This window comes from Hypanus sabinus, chromosome 15, assembly GCF_030144855.1.
Source record: "Hypanus sabinus isolate sHypSab1 chromosome 15, sHypSab1.hap1, whole genome shotgun sequence".
In the NCBI taxonomy this organism is placed as follows: domain Eukaryota; kingdom Metazoa; phylum Chordata; class Chondrichthyes; order Myliobatiformes; family Dasyatidae; genus Hypanus; species Hypanus sabinus.
Genome location: NC_082720.1, coordinates 82,498,432 through 82,517,792, shown reverse-complemented (window position 1 = coordinate 82,517,792; position 19,361 = coordinate 82,498,432). Strand labels below are relative to the sequence as shown.

At 38.6% G+C, this 19,361-nt stretch overlaps 1 protein-coding gene across 9 annotated transcripts in view; it reads right to left on the bottom strand.

The window, feature by feature from the left end:
* The window catches only part of LOC132405637 (rap guanine nucleotide exchange factor 6-like), a 407,378-nt gene that overhangs the window by 66,945 nt on the left and 321,072 nt on the right, over positions 1 to 19,361 (bottom strand). For all 9 annotated transcript variants that reach the window (XM_059990611.1, XM_059990602.1, XM_059990605.1 and 6 more), the window contains 4 exons: positions 18,650 to 18,853; positions 17,569 to 17,677; positions 16,819 to 17,065; positions 7,315 to 7,472 (listed from right to left, as the gene is read on the bottom strand). In XM_059990611.1, coding sequence (XP_059846594.1) covers positions 7,315 to 7,472; positions 16,819 to 17,065; positions 17,569 to 17,677; positions 18,650 to 18,853 — 718 coding nt within the window. The remainder of the gene's footprint in view (positions 1 to 7,314; positions 7,473 to 16,818; positions 17,066 to 17,568; positions 17,678 to 18,649; positions 18,854 to 19,361) is intronic.

Genomic DNA, 19,361 nt, shown 5'->3' with positions numbered 1-19,361 from the left:
GCCAGAGACTCGACCACTGTGATATTCCACTGTTAGGTCATCCCCACAACCCCCCCTCCCGTGACAATATCCAAAGAAATATACCTTTTAATCGGGGGGTGGCCACAGGGGTACTCTGCACTGGGTCCTTAACTCTTTCCCAAACACTCCAAATGTGGTCTAACCAAATGCCTTATAAAGCCTCTGCATCACATCCTTGCTTGTGTATTCTGACCCTCTCGAGATTAATGCTAACATTGCATATGTCTTCCTTACCATTAACTCAAACTGCAAATTAACCTTTAGGGAATCCTGTACAAAGACTCCCAAGTACCTTATACCTCTGATTTTTGAATTTTCGTCCCATTTAGAAAATAAGACTACTCCTTGATTCTTTCTGCCAAAGTGCATCACCATATACTTCCCTGCACGATATTCCATCTGTCACTTCTTTGCCAATTCTCCCATTCTGCCTGAGTCCTTCTGCAAACTCCCTGCTTCCTCAACATAACCTGTCCCTCCACATATCTTTGTATCATCAGCAAACTTCGCCATAAAGCTATCATTTGTGTCATCCAAATCTTGGCTTAATGTGAAAAGATGTGGCACCAATGACCCCTGCAGAACCTCACTTGTCACTGGCAGTCAACCAGATAGGTCCCTTTTATTTTGACTCTTTGCCTTCTGCCATTCAGTCAACCTTCTATTCATGCTAGTATCTTTCCTATCATACCATGGAATCTTATCTTGTTAAGCAGCCTCTTGTGCAGCACCTTATCAAAGACCTTCAGAAAATCTTAGTAAGCAACATCTATTGATTCTCCTTTGTCTATCCTGCCTGTTATTTCCTCAAAGAATTCCAACAGATTTGTCAGGCAAGATTTACCTGAAAGGAAACCATGCTGATTTTGGCCTACTTTATCATGTGCCTTCAAGTACTCTAAAAACTTCATATAGTCTCCATAATAGTCTCCAACATCAATGAAGTCAGGCTAATTAGCCTATAAGTTTCCTACTTCTGCCTCCCTCCCTTCCTAAAGAGTGGAGTGATATTTGCATTTCCAACCCTCTGGAACCATTCTAGAATCTAGTGATTTGAGAGATTATTAATAATTTACTTTCTTGGAACTTAAAGAAACCCTCATTGATAGTTGTTATATTTCCTCCAGTTTGTTCTCAATTGACATTCTTCTTTTCTATGGCTTTGTTTGCTGGAGTCTGAATTTATCCTAATCTTCGCAGCAAAATTATACATTATACATTTTTTCTTCCCTCTAATTCCTTCATTTGGTATGGTTTCATCATTCTCTATTTCTCAGAATCATTCCTTCTCATTGAGGCATATATAATGTATTATCTACTTTAGTGTCTACTACTACTTGTCTATTGTTTTATCTGCCAATCAATTTACCAGTTCAATTTAGTGAATTCTCCCTTCATTCCATTCTAATTCTCTTTATTCATGCAGTAGTTTTTGCTGAATGCCAAATCTATTAAGCTATGACTATTGTTTCCCAACGGGTACTTTTCTCTGACAACATTTAGTACAAAAATTTGGATAAATTCAAAATCCAGCAAAGAAGGACCTAAAGAAAGGAGAAAATACTATGAAGGGATACTAACCAGAAAAATATAGAAATTGACAGTAAAGTCACATATTTCTAGTTTTAAGATCGTCTGATAGGAGTGGTGGATGAGTAGTTTAGGCATGGTTTCTGCATTTGACATAAGGTACTTCGAACCTTTCTCATTTCCCTCTTTATTTTGATCAGTAACAATACAAGAATTCTCATGAATTGGTAAGAGTGTCGTGTTGTTCTTGAGCTAAATTTGGAAATATCCAAGTTTTTTTCTGCCCTCCAAGACATCTCTGCCATGACAGAGCTCCGATTAGAGGACAAGTTTAGGACTGGTGTCAAATACGCAAACAATGTTGTCCTCTTCCAAAATTAATTGAATCCAATTAGAGCTTCAATGCTGGTCTGAAGGAGGATACTATCAATGGTTGGGCTATCCTATCAACTGAAGTGGATGTTATTCTATTAAACACCAACTTAAAAATCAGTTCAAATGCTGACATAGTTTCTGTCTTGCTTACTTCCACAATAAGGAAGTTCTCTGTGTGAGAAGGTTATCTTGCTCTGAGCTCATTAAAAAAACTGCATCTCTGACTCCCCATTTTAAATCTCTCAAAAACTAGAAATAGTGTATTTCCAATCACTAGTCAAAATTTTAAAAAACTTCTATAAAGTGAACTCATCTTGCAGTGCTAGAGCAGATTAAGTTTTCCTCCCTGGGTTCTTTTATGTGTCAACTTTGTTGAATCTGACAATTTTATTTTAGTATTGCCAGCAGATGCACAACAGTGCAATGTGTACTATCTTATTATGCTATAGAGCTGACTGCACAACAATAGCATAAAAATGGATTTAATACAGGCCTAATCTATATTCCAATCACAGAGCACATAAGCAAAATACCGTCACAGTCTGATTTTGTGAAGTGTTTTATCCTCAATATCAGAACTTTACCAAAACAAAATATCAGTTTTAAAAATTGAAAAGTGGGTGTTGTTTTAATTTTTCTTTGGTGTACAAATTAAAAGTCCTCTTCCTTTCTGACATTTGTATACTGAAGGTTAGGGGAAAGGTGAAATACGAAAGCAATTAGAGACCTAAGAATAGATTTCAATTAAGAATGCAGAGATATGATTTTTTTTAATGCAGCCACAATGAGAATTTACATTATGGAATATATAACTAAACAATTCTCTAGGGAAATAAAAAAAAGCAATCTTATAAATTTGAATATAATGCAATTCCATTTTCTTTCCAGTGTCAGTTGGCAGAGTGATGGCCGATAATTTGGGTCCTAGACTTGCAATAGTATTGCTGCTCATACCCATGCTGAGGTTTCAAATCAAATCAGCCTTGTTTATATGATCCCTTTTGGGAAAATATCAGGTTAACCTAGTGCCTCTGCACAACAACTTGCCTGAGATTAACAACTTAACAAGTAGAGGGGAGGTATAGGATGCTAGGCAGAGAATTCAAACTCCTCTTGTACTTCATAGGTAATGCAAAGCACAATGGCATCAAATACTTATTTTAAAAGAAATCTGTCCCAACAAAACTAAATAAAAATAACACAATTCTCTGTAACCTCTAGTTACGTACATGAAGCTGCAACAAACAGAATACATCACTGAAGAAAAACAAACATGCATTAAACATAAATACAAAAGAGCAGATGAATACTCACTATAAAAACCTGCAGCTGAGATGGGTACAAAATAGAGGAACAGACCAAAAGTTATAGAATATATAGATCAATTTAAGGTAATACATATTCTAGAAATAATTACATTTCAATTATTAAATTATCAAACCAAGCAAAACAACAATTTTACATTTTGAACTCAAGCCAGAACACTGACATCAATCTGATCAAATTGGAAAGGCTGAAATAAATGTATTACTACTATTACATTGCATTTAGTTCAGGCTTCATAAAGCTTGAACTAAACACTTGGGAAAAAATGCTTCATAGAACTTTAAGGAAACAAATATCATAAGAAATTAGACTCATTGATTTTAATGAGAAGTCATTAATTTTTAATTTGCAGAAAAAAATCCATATGAAAACCAAGAGCAACATGCTATATGCAGATGTTGGGTTATAATTTCTGAAGGGAGAACAAAGGAAGTGTTACTTTAAAGGTGGTAAATTATTAAGACACTTTACAAGTTACCCCTCCTTTGAGTCAAACTATATTTTTATACAGGAAGAACAAGTAAATTTGGAATTTTTGCAGCAGATGCACTTGGATTTTCAGAAGGTCCTTGACAGGGTGCCACACACGAGGCTGCTTAGCAAGGTAAGAGCCCATGGAATTACATATAGGGAAGTTACTAGCAGGGGTGGAGCATTGGCTGATCGGCAGGAACAGAGAGCGGGTATAAAGGGATCCTATTCTAGCTGGCTGCTGGTTACCAGTGGAGTTCCACGGGGGTCAGTGTTGGGATCACTGCTTTTTACAAAGTTTGTCAATGATTTGGACCATGGGATTAATGGATTTGTGCTAACTTTGCCAATGATACAAAGGTAGGTGGAGGAGCAGGTATGTTGAGGAAACAAAGAACCTGCAGAGAGACTTAGGTAGTTTAGGGGAACGGGCAAAGAAGAGGCAAATTAAATACAATGTTGGAAAATGTATGGTCATGCACTTTGGTGGAAGAAATAAATGAGCAGACTATTATTTAGATGGGGAGAGAATTCAAAATGCAGAGATACAAAGGGAGTTGGGAGTCCTTGTGCACAATACCCTAAAGGTTAACCTCCAGGTTGAGTTGGTGGTGAAGAAGGCAAATGCAATGTTGGCATTCAATTCTAGAGGTAAAGAATTTAAGAACAAGGATGTGATGTTGAGGCTCTATAAGGCACTCATGAGACCAGACTTGGAGTATTGTGTGCAGTTTTGGGCTCATTATTTTAGAAAGGATATACTGACTTGGGAGAGGGTTCAGAGAAGATTGACAAGAATGATTCCAGGAATGAAAGGGTTACTGTATGAGGAACATCTGGCAGCTCTTGGGCTGTATTCCCTGGAGTTCAGGAGAATGAGGGGGTAATCTCATAGAAACATTCCAAATGTTAAAAGGCCTGAACAGATTAGATATGGCAAAGTTATTTCCCATTGTAGGGGAGTCTAGGACAAGAGGGCACAACTTCAGGATTGAAGGACATCCATTTAGAACAGAGATGTGGAGGAATTACTTTAGTCAGAGGATGGTAGATCTGTGGAATTCGTTGCCACAAGCGGCTATGGTGACCAAGTCAGTAGGTGCATTTAAAGCAGAGATAGATAGGTTCTTGATTAGACAGGGCATCAAAGGGTATGGGGAGAAGGCAAGGGAGTGGGAATGACTGGAAGAATTGGATCAGCCCAATTCTTCCCAAATGGCAGAGCAGACTCGATGGGTCAACTTCTGCTCCTATATTTTATGGTCTCATTTCCCATTCAAACTAGTGTTACAATTTAATGGATTCTTTGATTTATTTGAAAACATTAACAGACAATAGGTGCAGGAGTAGGCCATTCGGCCCTTCGAGCCAGCACTGCTATTCAATGTGATCATGGCTGATCATCCACAATCAGTACCCCGTTCCTGCCTTCTCCCCAAATCCCTTAACTCCGCTATCTTTAAGAGCTCTACTTAACTTTTTCTTGAAAGTATCCAGAGAATTGGCCTCCACTACCTTCTGAGGCAGAGCATTCCATAGATCCACAACTCTCTGGGTGAAAAAGTTTTTCCTCAACTCCGTTCTAAATGGCCTACCCCCTATTCTTAAACTGTGGCCTCTGGTTCTGGACCCCCAACATCGGGAACATGGTTCCTGCCTCTAACATGTCCAATCCCTTAATAATATTATATTATATATATATATCATCCTTCTAAATTCCAGTGTATATAAGCACAGTTGCTCCAATCTTTCAACATATGACAGTCCTGCCATCCCGGGAATTATGAATCTCGTGAATCTATGCTGCACTCCCTCAATAGCAAGAATGTCCTTCCTCAAATTTGGAGACCAAAAATGAACACAATACTCCAGGTGTGGTTTCACCAGGGCCCTGTACAACTGCAGAAGGACCTTGTTGCTCCTATACTCAACTCCCCTTGTTATGAAGGCCAACATGCCATTAGCTTTCTTCACCGCCTGCTGTACCTGTATGCTTACTTTCAGTGACTAATGAACAAGGACACCTAGATCTCGTTGTACTTCCCTTTTTCCTAACTTGACACCATTCAGATAGTAATCTGCCTTCCTGTTCTTGCCACCAAAATGGATAACCTCACATTTATCTACATTAAACTGCATCTGCCATGCATCTTCCCACTCACCCAACCTCTCCACGTCACCCTGCATTCTCCTAACATCCTCCTCATATTTCACACTGCCACCCAGCTTTGTGTCATCTGCAAATTTGCTAATGTTACTTTTAATCCCTTCATCTAAATCATTAATGTATATTGTAAATAGCTGCGGTCCCAGCACCGAGCCTTGCAGTACCCCACTAGTAACTGCCTGCCATTCTGAAAAGTTAATCCCTACACTTTGTTTCCTGTCTGCCAACCAATTTTCTATCCATGTCAGTACTCTACCCCCAATACCACGTACTCTAATTTTGCCCACTAATCTCCTATTGGGACCTATCAAAGGCTTTCTGAAAGTCCAGGTACACTACATTCACTGGCTCTCCCTTGTCCACTTTCATAGCTACATCCTCAAAAAATTCCAGATGATTTGGTCAAGCATGATTTCCTCTTTGTAAATCCATGATGACTCGGACCGATCTTGTTACTGCTATCCAAATGTGCCGCTATTTCATCTTTTATAATTGACTCCAGCATCTTCCCCACCACTGATGTCAGGCTAACTGGTCTATAATTCACTGTTTTTTCTCTCCCTCTTTTCTTAAAAAGTGGGATAACATTAGCTACCCTCCAATCCTCAGGAACTGATCCTGAATCTATCGAACATTGGACAATGATTACCAATGCGCCCACGATTTCTACAGCCACCTCCTTAAGTACCCTGGGATGCAGACCATCAGGCCCTGGGGATTTATCAGCCTAAAATTCACTTTTAAATGTAAAATTTAGACATCTAGAATATGAGCTATATGAGAGCTACACAGAACTACATTCCCACTAACTATTTACATACTTCTAATTTCAACTATTCAAAAGGATTACTGCCAATGGAGTACCTCATATCAAAAGGAATGCTATAATTCCATAATTAATAAAACACTTAATAATTTTCAATTCCTCTAATATCTGCAACTTGACAAAAGTTTTTTTCAATCACCCTTCAATTTGTTTCAGGTCAACAGTTTTTAAAAAATGATACTGAAAAATATTCTAATTACCCTTTTGCTTGCTCAATATCATTGCAAAAGTTTTATGATCTTCTTTACTTAAATTGAATTCTATTTAGGGTACAACACGAAAAAAAATCTGCTTTAAATATGGTCAATTGGCATTAGAAGGGAAGCCTGCATGCAATAAAAAATCCTTGGATGGAAATTCATGCTCATACTGTATCTTGTTCAACATCTAGGGTAAAGTAATTGCAATTAAGAGTTTCAGGATTGTGTGATGGCTCACAAAGTGATCAAGATTTTTCTTTCACCTAATGGGTTCAAATATACTTAAGTACTGTATGTTTAAAAGGAGAAAAAAATGTATTTTCATTACATTAATTTTTGAAAGATGAAATTGAAAAAGTTGCATGATTCGTTTAAAAAGCCAAATAAATTCTTCTTACCTGCAGGATTTGCAAAATCAAGTATACTAGTAGCAGGCTGCAACAGGTCAGGGCTGCTAGAAGAAAGAGTTCCAGGGAATGGCATTATAGCAACACTATGCCTGAACTGCCTTGTTCCAACGATGCTATCATCCTGAGATTGGCTCACTCCAGCATCACTGTGAACCATTAAAGAAATAAAGCAAATTGGTGTTTGTGATCAGCTGTATGCAAGAAATAATAACAATAGCAATAGTTCTTAATGGGATAGAACTGCAGTCTTCAGTGTCCAACTTTAAAGCTACTAAAATAATCTATGAAATGGTCTTGCACCAGAAATTACATTTCACACTTTCAATGCAATCACAACAACAATGAAGAATATTTATTGGTCATAGGCAATGCCATACACAGGAGGGTGAAGCAAAGCAAAGTGAGTCACCCTGGGCTGTTCTTGGGTAACTTCTGATGAATGATTGCAGGTCAACACTGGCAGTAGGCCAGAAACCAGGTTACTTGTCTGCCCTCGTTCAGCTCCAAAGGGACGACGCACATTTTAGGGAGTCTATGAAAACAGCACTATGATGCTAAATATTTAAAAATGAAGGATAACACAGCACAGGCAGACATTGTTTAGTTGTTATTAAGAACAGTTACTAAAATGCATGAGAATGAGGTTAGAGCAGATTGCAATTGACATTTATTTCTTCCACAAATACAGTATGTTCAATACAGAATGACATTGCAAATTTATATTTTAAAATTCTGTGGAATTGGGCCAGTACAAAGAAATAGGTGATACTACCCACGTCTGTATATCAGAAGAGCAATGGATTATCTTTTACAAAAGTACAAGTGAATGCCACAAGATGTCAATCAAAAAAAGTACAAAATTATGGATGATACCTCCAGCAGTTCTGCTGCTTGTCTACTTGAAAAGAAAGATAACTGAACAAATCGTCAACAGAACAAAAGGAAATCATCTCCCTAAACTGCATTAAAACAAAGCTTCAGGCAACTGAGCCTTTAAATGAGTTGTATGCAAAGTTTTTAATAAATTAAATATCTTACCAAAATAGTCCCCTGTATGGGTTATGCAATCACAGAAAGAAGACAACATTTAATATAATGAAATGAATTACATTACAAAAAGCATACAAAAGACATGGATAAACACCTGAACATTTCCCTATATTCACAAATGATTATATAAACCAACAGTAATTTCAACAGTATTAAAAAGGTCCTATACATGAAGAGTTAAGGGCAGTACTGACCAGTTTAGATAATCAAGAATTGAGGACTAACAACAAACTTATAAAGGATTCAGGTATTACCTTAAAAATGAATTAAGAAAAACAAGAAAAAATGTTTTAATTCTACCTTATTTGGGATAAGAATAACTCGGTTCATTTTGCAGATATATTTAAATATCCATATTGGGGTGGCGTGGTGGTGCAGTGGGTGACCACTACAAGTGAACTGGGTTCAATTCCTGCCACTACCTGTAAGGAGTTTGGATGTTCTCTTCTTGACCATGTGGGTTTCCTCCGGGCGCTCTGGTTTCCCCCCACAATCCAAAGACATACAGTACTGACTGATGAGTTAATTGGTCATTGTAAATTGTCCCATGATTAGGCTAGGAATAAATGAAGGATTGCTGGGTGTGAGTCGAAGGGCAGGAAGGGCCTATTTCGCACTGTATCTCCATAAATAAATAAATCACAACACCACCTCATTTTTTAAAAAGGCATTAACCATAATTTTACAAAGATGAATCATACAAATTCACATTTTTGAGCACGTGAACAATGACTAAGAGGCTGGTGTAATGTTAGCAATGCAGGATAATACTGTTACATCATGAACATTGTAACAGAACAGAACATGGAGGACTTGGTGAAATAACAAGAAAATATTTCCAAAATATTTCCCTCTTAGACATAGCCAGCAAAGTAAATTTAAAAGAAAACAGAAGGATTTGATGGAAGACTTCTTTAAACAAATACAGTAGCTTGTTTTTGGTACCTCCAAGAGGACTACAACTTCCTCATGATTTGGCGGCTTGTGTGCCCCAATGACCCAGAAAGCTATGCTGGTTGGAATCAGGGCTTTACGCTTTGGCCTTTGGTAGAGTTACCCATGCCATGACATTGGTCACTGGTTCACTGGTCCTCTAGCTTTGGGGTTTCTGCTCAGGGCTAACAAACCTGACTGGTCAAACAAAACTGTTAAGGAAACAGCAATGAAGAAAACCTTCATTGCTGCACTAAAAGCAAGTGATGTAATGGCGGTAAGTAAATTGTTTTTGATAACAAAAAGTAAAATAGAACTCTCATTACAATTGACCATCTGCAGGACAACCATGAAAATCCAGGAGATCTTTTACAAGATGTTATAATGAAACAAATCAATGCTTGGTGGAGTGCTTGATATCAGTGAACACGTGTGGATGCCTTAAACTTCTAAACATGTAGAGTTATAGCATTTAAATATTCTTAAGTTGTCTTTGCCATCCTAACAGAAGACCATCTCTACCTTGCTGACAATCAACACTGGCGCACCTCAGGGATCTGTGCTCGCCCACTGCTCTACTGCCCCTACACCTCTGCCTGTGTGGCTAGGCAGAGTTCAAATGCCACCTATAAATTTGCTGAAGATGCAATTGTTGGCAGAAACACACAAAATGCTGGAGGAACTCAGCAGGTCAGTCAGCATCTATTTCAGGACTAGCCCGAAATGTTGCCTGTGCTTTTTGCCATAGATACTGTCTGGCCTGCTGAGTTCCTTTAGCATTTTGTGTGTGTTGCTTGGATCTTCAGCATCTGCACATTTTCTCATGTTCATTGTTGGCAGAATTTCAAATGGTGATGAGAGGATGTACAGGAGGAAGATGTATCACTACTTGAGTGGTGTCACAGCAACAACCCTGCACTCAATGTCAGTAAGACCAAAGAACTGATTATGGACTTCAGAAATGGTGAGACATGGGAACACACACCAGTCCTCAGAAGGATTAGAAGGAGAAAGAGTGAGCAATTTCAAGGTCCTGGGTTTCAATATCACTAAGTATCTATCTGGAACCTAATATATCGATGCAGCTGCAATAGGAGTCTGAGGAGATTTGGTACGTTCATAAGACCATAAGAGATAGGAGCAGAATTAGGCCATTCCGCCCACAGAGTCTGCTCCACCATTCCATCGTGGCTGATCCTTGATCCCACTCAACCCATACACCTGTCTTCTCACCATGTTCTTTGTTGCCCTGATGGATCAGGAAACGATCAACTTCCACCTTAAATATAGCCACAGGCTCATGGACTTCGACTTCACTGCAGTCTGTAGCACAGCATTCCACAGATTTCCTAATCTCTGGCTAAAATAAATTCTCCTTACCTCTGTTCTAAAAGGTCACCCCTTAATTCTGAGGCTGTGCCCTCTAGTTCTGGATATCCTCACCATAGGAAACACCCTCTCCACATCAACACTAACTAGTCCGGGGGTCGGCAACCTGCGGCTCCCGAGCCATTTGTGGCTCTTTCACCTCTGTGCTGCGGCTCCCTGTGGCTTTGGGAAATAATTGGTCAGTATTTAATTAAAATGTATTTTATGTTAGTTTGTTAGCTTTTGAAATGTAATTCTAAATTTGAAGATTATGGTGATCTTGTACAATCTAAGTGTGGCGACACATTTCCTGGCACATCCGAAACGGCTCACAATTAGCCAGCATTCCGGCTAAGGGAGATAGCCTACGGGGGTTTGTGAGTACGCGTCTTTTGCAGCATCTGCGTCCATGGGGGCTGGGTTGAGGGAGGCTTAAAAGCAAGACTGTTTAGTTCGAATAAAGTTATTCGACTGCAATTTACTGACTGCGTGAGCACACCGCTACAACGTGTTTTTATCGCTATTAATATACGTCACCACTGCCAATACCTGACACCCGCCAGTGCGCGATTTCTTTAATTTTTCGATCCAAGGTAAGCCAACTATGGAGAATTCTAAAAAAAGAAAAGTGACTGAAGAAAACAGAACGTTTAATGATACGTGGACAGATTCATTTGCTTTCACTGTTGACGAGACTGGTTTACCGGTATGCTTAATATGCAATGAGAAACTAGCAAACAACAAAAAGTCAAATGTCGCAAGGCATTTCCAGAATAAACACGCAGCCTTTGCTCAAAAATATCCGGATGGAGATGAGAGAAAAAAAGCCGTTTCGGAACTGATGCGGAAGGTTGATCTGAGCAAAAATCATTTCCAGAAATGGATGAAGTCTGGAAAATCAACGACATACGCCAGTTATATTGCCGCTCAGGAAATAGTCAGGCACGGGAAGCAGTTTACAGATGGTGAATATATAAAAGAATCTTTCATTAAGATTTCAGAACATCTATTCACGGACTTTAAAAACAAGAGTGAAATTGTGCAGAAAATCAGGGATATGCCCCTCTCTGCAAAGACTGTCAAAGACAGAACCATAAAAATGGCAGAAGACATCACAAGACAGCAAATTAAAGACATCAATTCAGCTGTGGCCTACTCGATTGCCTGTGACGAGTCTAAAGACAAAGGTGATATTGAACAAATAGCGTTGTTCTGCCGGTATGTAAACTCTGCCGGGCCACAGGAAGAACTGATTGAGTTGATACCTCTAAAAGACCAAACACGGGGGGAGGACATCTGTGAGGCTGTCTTGAATTGTTTAAGAGCCAAAGGAATAAAGACCACCCATCTGGTGTCAGTAGCTACTGATGGGGCACCGAATATGACGGGAACGCACAAGGGATTTGTGGCTTTACTGCAGAAGTCGCTGGACAGAAAGCTGCTGACTTTTCACTGTGCACTGTGCGCTCAAACATTTCCTCCGGAATGCACAGAAGTAATGGATGTTGTCATTCAGATTGTCAATAAAATAATGGCAAAAAGTTTAAATCACCGTCAATTCCGTTTGTTACTGGACGAGCTGGAAAGCGCATATTCTGATCTCCTGCTGCACAACAAAGTCCAGTGGCTGTCCAAAGGGGAGGTGCTGAAACGCTTTGTCGCGTGTCTGGAAGAAGTGAAAACTTTCCTGGGCAGCAAAGGGCTCAACTTTCCTGAGCTGGAACAGCCAGAGTGGCTGGAAAAGCTACACTTCATGGTAGACATGACAGCGCACCTGAACACGCTGAACACAGCTCTTCAACGGGGTAAGGACGTACAGCCCTGCACATGTTGGAGGATGTTTTGGCATTCGAGCGCAAGTTGACGTTGCTTGCCAGAGATTTACAGAAAGGCACATTGTCTCACTTCCCCAATTTGAGAGAGTTCAAACAAGGTCACGACATGATAAATTCGGAGTATTTACATTCTGCAATCATCGCAATGCAAACATCGTTTGGGAAACGCTTCTGTGAGTTCAGAGAGGAAAAAAACACATTATCCTTCCCGGTCACTCCCCTAAGCATCGATCCATCCCTACTAAATACGACTGCATTGTCAGGTGTGAGTCAACCTGAACAAGTATGATAAATATTTTAATTGCCTATTATTTTACGTATATTCATATGTTTTCATTGTTCAGTGAAATAGTCCTTTTATTTTTCAGGTTGACAGCTGGCTGACGTTATTTTTGGTTTGCTGCTGGCGGCAAATTTAAGTTTGGCGTTTTTCATAAATACAAGAAGGACTCAAATAGACGTTGAGTATTTTACTTAAAAGTAACCTTCAACCCAACGTCTTTTTTTCGGAGTTCAAAATGTTTTTGTTGCATGCAGAAATGTAATTTCATTTTCTCTGCAGGAGTTCATCAATTTCATAAATGCAACACATTATAGTTTGTTTATACATAGCATAAAGAAAAAATAAAACGTTGTATGCAGTGTTATTTCATTTTAAATGTCAAGCGGGTTTTGTGGCTCCCAGTGTTTTCTTTTCTGTGGGAAACGGGTCCAAGTGGCTCTTTCAGTGGTAAAGGTTGCTGACCCCTGAACTAGTCCTTTCAACACTTGAAAGGTTTCAATGAGAACCCCACCCCCTCACATTCTTCTAAGCTCCAGCGAGTACAGGTAAAACTGCCAAACACTTCTCATATGTTAACCCCTTCATTCCTGGAATCATCCTTGCGAACCTCCCTCGACTCTCTCCAATGACAACACATCCTTTCTGAGATATGGAGCCCAAAACTGTTGACAATACTCCAAGTGTGGCTTGACTAATGTTTTATAAAGGCTCAGCATTATTTCCTTTCTTTCATATTCTATTCTCCTAGAAATAAATGCCAACATTGCATTTCCCTTCTTTACCACAGGCTCAACCTGTAAACTAACCTTCAGGCAGTCTTGCACGAAGACTTCTAAGTCCTTCTGCACCTCTGAGCTTTGAACTTTCTTCCCATTTCTGCACTATTGCTCCTTTTACCAAAATGTATTGTCATACATTTCCCAATCCTGTATTCCATCTGCCAGTTTTTTTGCCCATTCTTCCAATTTGTCCAAGTCCTGCTGCAATCGCATTACTTCCTTAGCACTACCTACTGCTCCACCTATCTTCGTATTATTCGCAAACTTAGTCACAACGCCATCAATTCCATTATGTAAGTCAGTGGCAAACAATGTGAAAAGCAGTGGTCCCAGTACTGACCCCTGAGGAACAGTATTAGCACTGGCAGCCAAACAGGAAAGGCCCCCTTTATTCCCACTTGCTGGTTAGCCATTCCGCTATCCATGCCAGTATCTTTCCTGTAACTCCATAGGATTTTATCTTGTTAGCCTCATGTGTGGCATCTTACCAAATGCCTTCTGAAAATCCAAGTAAATGACATCCACTGCCTCTCTTTTGTCCACCCTGCTTGTTACTTCCTCGAAGAACTCAAACAGATTTGTCAGGGATTATTTCCCTTCACAGAAACCATGCCGACTTAGACTCATTTTATCATGTCACCAAAGACACTCACAAATTTCAACAGATGGACGGTGGAGAGCAATCTAACTGGCTGCATCACCGTCTGGTATGGGAGGTAGCTACTGCACAGGATAAAAATAAACTGCAGAGAGTTGTACACTTAGCTCTATCTGCGTAGTATCAAGGAACGATGCCTCAGAAAGGTGGGGTACATTACAGTATACTGCTTCCATAAAAGCAACAAATTTCATGACATATGCTGGTTAAACCTGATTCTGATTCAAATGAACTTGAAGAATGAGCTTTGCATTCATACCCATGATCTCATTCAACGAACTTGAAAAGCAGAGATCACGTTTCAGAAATTTCGTCCTGTCACACCAGTGGTATTGCAATGGTGAACTTTGGAAAACAGAAGTATTCGTCTTTTTATTGCATTTTGAGGTCCCAGGAATATTTTTCCAAATTTTAGATCACCCTAACCCTAACCCTCAGATCAATGATTCAATTTTGAGAGCATATGCATGGAAGCATTTCATGAAAATACTTCAAAGTGGGTGAGAACATGGGATATTAAGATGTACTACCCCATTCTGTTTATTTACCTGATGCTTCATTTAAGATTTGAAACTTATCCTACAGGGTATTGTAACTTCTCAGAATACTACTGCATCCATCTGCTGATACACCCTATGGATTACCTAGATTAATCCGAAAGCAGAAACGGCCATTATCAATGAACAAGTAATCCCAAATAAAATTACTGATATTTTAAATTTCAGATTTCTGTGAATAAAGCTCATGTTATTGTTATTACATAACAGAAATTGAAATGTGTGAACATTCAGCCACAGAAAATGTTAACTACTGTTCCTTCTAACAAGATGCAACAAAACAGATTATCTTTATCGATCAATCCCCAGCAGCATTAATGGCTCCAGTCATATTAGCATGCTGTACTCTGCCTACCATGCTTATTTACCCATGTCAGCAACCTCTGATAAGGATTATGCATTTCCCCATCCAACACTTCTGACCTGTCCAACTCCTCTAATCTACTGCATGAAGCTTCCAGTCTCTCTGGCTTCACCATTCAAATTCAAGCTCTGATCTTCCCTCTGGCTTCCCATACTCTCACCTGGCTCTGGAACATACTCTTTCATCTGGCCAGCAGTCAGCCCCTGCTCCAGCCTTTCTAATTGTGTTCTGCTCCCAAATTCCTAATGGCACTTCAGACCTCCCAATCAACAGTTGCTTTCAATATGGCTGGCTGTAACTGGCAAATTAATGTGAAAAAAAGTTGATACATAAATCCTGCCATTCAATCTGGCATGACCTCAGATTCTACAGAGTTCCAAAATCTAAAATCATCACTTGCCACCCATTTCTATGGGCTTCTAGGTTGATGTGCAGCCCAGGATTTCAATCTTCTACTTCTACTAACCCAGGTGCCTCTGGTTTTAACATTGTTCCATTTGTCAGCATTTAAGAATATAAGAATTAAGAGTCAGAGAAGGCTATTTTGTTCCAAGTGCCCACTAAATAACACTATGGCTGATCTTTCATTTGAGTGCTACTTTTTTCTACTATTATTCCTTGATTTCCTTCATATCTAAAGATCAAATTGATTTTTACCTTCAATATACTTCACAATGCTTGAGCCTCCACCACAGTCTTGGGTGGTAAATTCAAATTCACAGCCTGCTCAGTACTGGAATTTCTTTTTATTTACCCTGACTGGCAAATCCTTATTTTCAGATAATGAATCCAGCTTGTAAAGATACCTATCATACGAACATCACTTCCACACCCACCATGTCAAAGCCATTTAATAACTTTCTATGTTTTAATGAGATTTGTACATGTTAAGCCAATCACAATTCTCTTAAACTGCACTTGGTAAGTTCTTGTTGTTTGGTCTCAACTATCATCACTTTTCAAACTTACATTTCTTGTGTAAAATTACAAAGCCTTTAAAAGAGAAATTAAGTAAAATATTCCTAGAAGTTTATTACTCAGGCTGCCAGCTTAGAAAGTGTGAATCCAAATTCTGTATTTTAAATATGCTGTGCACAGTCTCCACGCTCATCATTTTGTATGACATTCTTCAGCCTCCCCCCAGAAAAATAACAGAAACTGCTATTCAGGCTGAAAGCATCTAAATACCTTGGCCCAACAGCCATTGAACTATCAAACTTATTTAAGTAATGATGCTTATATACAAGTTATTCTCATGGAAACAACTTTCGACTAAAAACTTAACAAATACTGCACATATCCAATGATATTCCCCAGGTTTCACACAAATAATTGATAGCCTAAGTTGCTTCAAATTGTATTACATAGTATGTGTTCTCTGGAGTGCAAATGATTGAGCCATTCAGATCCCAACCTCATGCTTTGCCAAGTGAATCAAATTGAACCATGTCATAGTAACTAGCTCTGGGAATTTTATGGAAAGAAAGATACAATGAAATAATGTTATTTTATCCTTCCATGGAAATTTAGCGCTAACCATTATTTATCTGTGTTTTAGTTAATTGGTGCTTTGCTCCTTTTTCCTGGTTGCTCTGCATTATATACCATAAAGAGAACAGGGCATTTGTCAATCAAAATTTCATTACATTGAAACATTTCACTTACCTGAATGGCTTTGGTGGCAAGATGCTGAAGCGTGTCTTGTCAAGTATTTTTCTGATTTTGTTTCGACTGCCTGACACTGTGTTGGCTTTCATCTTCTTGTTACTTTTATCTGAAGGGAACATCTGTTCTAAATCTCTGTGCAAATCTGGATGTGAGTAACGATTCCCCTTTTTCTCAGCAATTTTAGGAATGTGAGGAACTCCATTCTTTTTCTCCTGCATCAACCTGCTTAAGAGTTCCTTAAAAACTGGAAGGCAAAAGTCAAAAAAACAGTAATAGTAGAATGATTAAAAAAAAATTCTCAGTTAAAAGATGAAAGTTGGCCAAGACATTGAGATTTTTTGGTAGCAGCTGTGGGATATTTTATATTGATTCTATGTTAATAAATAGGACCTCAGTTTAACATCTTCTCCAAATGAAGTATTTCTCTCATTAATGCTACATTCTTATTATTGAACTGAAATGCCAGCTTTAATTTTAAGCTAGAGCTTCAAAGGTAAAGCTTCAATGCATAACTTTATGAATCTAAAGGGAAAATGCGAGCACTAGGTTAAAACAGTGATTATATTTTAAATATACTATTTCACATTTTGACATCATAGCTCTTTGGGATACCCTTGATATTGTTTTATGTGCAGGACTAATAATAAAGAATTAAATACCAACAGGAGTACTCCAACTTGATAACATAAGGCCTGAAACCATGTATTTAACAATTCTCACTGGCATCTTGAATCTAAATATACTCACCAAATATGTTGGTTTTTACTGTGATGGACAGATGAGTGTTATTTCTCAGAATTTCTTGAGCTTTTGTGTATTGGATATTTTCAAAGTTCTGTCCATTGACTTCCATAATCTGAAAACAATTTATCAGTTGTTTTAAAAATACACCACAGGAATCAATGCATTTTCCATTCCTACAGGTTTTCATCTGTTGGCATTATAGCCATTGCAGTTATTAACCTAATTCCAACAACTAACATCCACTGATGTACTTCAAGTAAAATTGGATTTTAAATGTTAGTGAGCTACCTAATGACCACTTCATTAGGTACAGGAGTGGAACACAGTGTGGTCTTTTGCTGCTGTAATCCATCCATTTCAAGGCTTGACATGTTGTTGCTGCTACATAATTAGCTGGTTAGATATTTGCATAAGTGTGCTGGTGTACTGGGGTATCTATTAAAGTGGACACTGAGTGTATATTCCATTGTATCACTCTCTTCCTGTGCTCGCTCTCTCTCTCTCTCTCTCTCACACTTATAAAACACTCTTACCCAGACTCTCCCTCTTGCTCAATAATTACCTGGATTAAGATCAAATCACTTTAATGGATTAGAGCAAGTACACTGTAAAGTTTGTTGTGACGAGGGAGACCAAGGAAAGGTGGAATATCTCATGAAATGTTGCATTAAAGAAGTTTCACAGCAATGCAAATTAAATGTGCTATCTGCAAGCAGCTTCAAAATCAGATGCAAAATACTTGGTTTGGGGCAAAGATTGAAGCAGAAGTTGAATTTCCTGTACACATTAAGTCAGTTTTATGTTATTGCTCTGACATTCCAAAGAAATACTCACAGTTCATCTTTAATCAAATAGGAATCCAAATAAACAAGTGTTTCAGCAGCCACTTGAGACTATGCACAATTTATTTATAGAATTGAACAAATGGAATGGTAAACACAAACTAGAATATTCAGCTTAAATAAGGGGGAGTATTTTTAGTCTCTTTGTCCAATAATTAAATACATTTTTTTAAACAAAAACTCAGAATTCAAATGGTTTTACTGCTACAAATAGCTATATTTTCAAATACTGTGGTTTTTACCTGGTCACCTCGTTTAAGTCCAGCCTCAGCAGCTTTACTACCAGGCTCTACGCTTTCCACAAAGATGCCGAATCCTCTCTCGCTGCCACCAAGTAGATTAAAGTATAATGGGGACTCCCTGGAAGGTTTTAGCAAAGTTATCTGCCTCCATTTGGCCTTAGCAGCACAAGCAATATTCAGCAATCTGAGATGTCCTTTCATTTTCTGAAAATTAAAATACCAAATCTTACATTTCACTTCACATATGTAAACTTGTCGCTATGAATACTTTATAATGATCTTGGGTAAACAATTGACGTGTGTGGTGTTTTTATTGTGTTTATATCACTTAATTTTTATAAATGTATGTCAGTCAAGTTCACTAGCTACAGAGACAAAAAAGAAGAAAAAATATTAAGCTAAAAATTAATGCAGGGTGAATTATATGAGGAAACTAGCTTACTTCAATTATCCCATTAGAAATAATCAATTACAGTTTGAAGAGTGAATCCTCACAAGGTGGAAGGTCCTGATGAAGTACCTGCTAAGGCTCTGAAAACCTGTGCCAACCAACTGGCAGGAGCATTCAAGGACATTTTCAACCTTTCACTGCTACAGGTGAAAATTCCCACTTGCGTCAAAAAGGCAACAATTATGCCAGTTGTCCAAGACGACTAATGTGGGCTGCCTTCATGACTATCGCCTGGTAGCACTCACATCAACAGTGATTAAA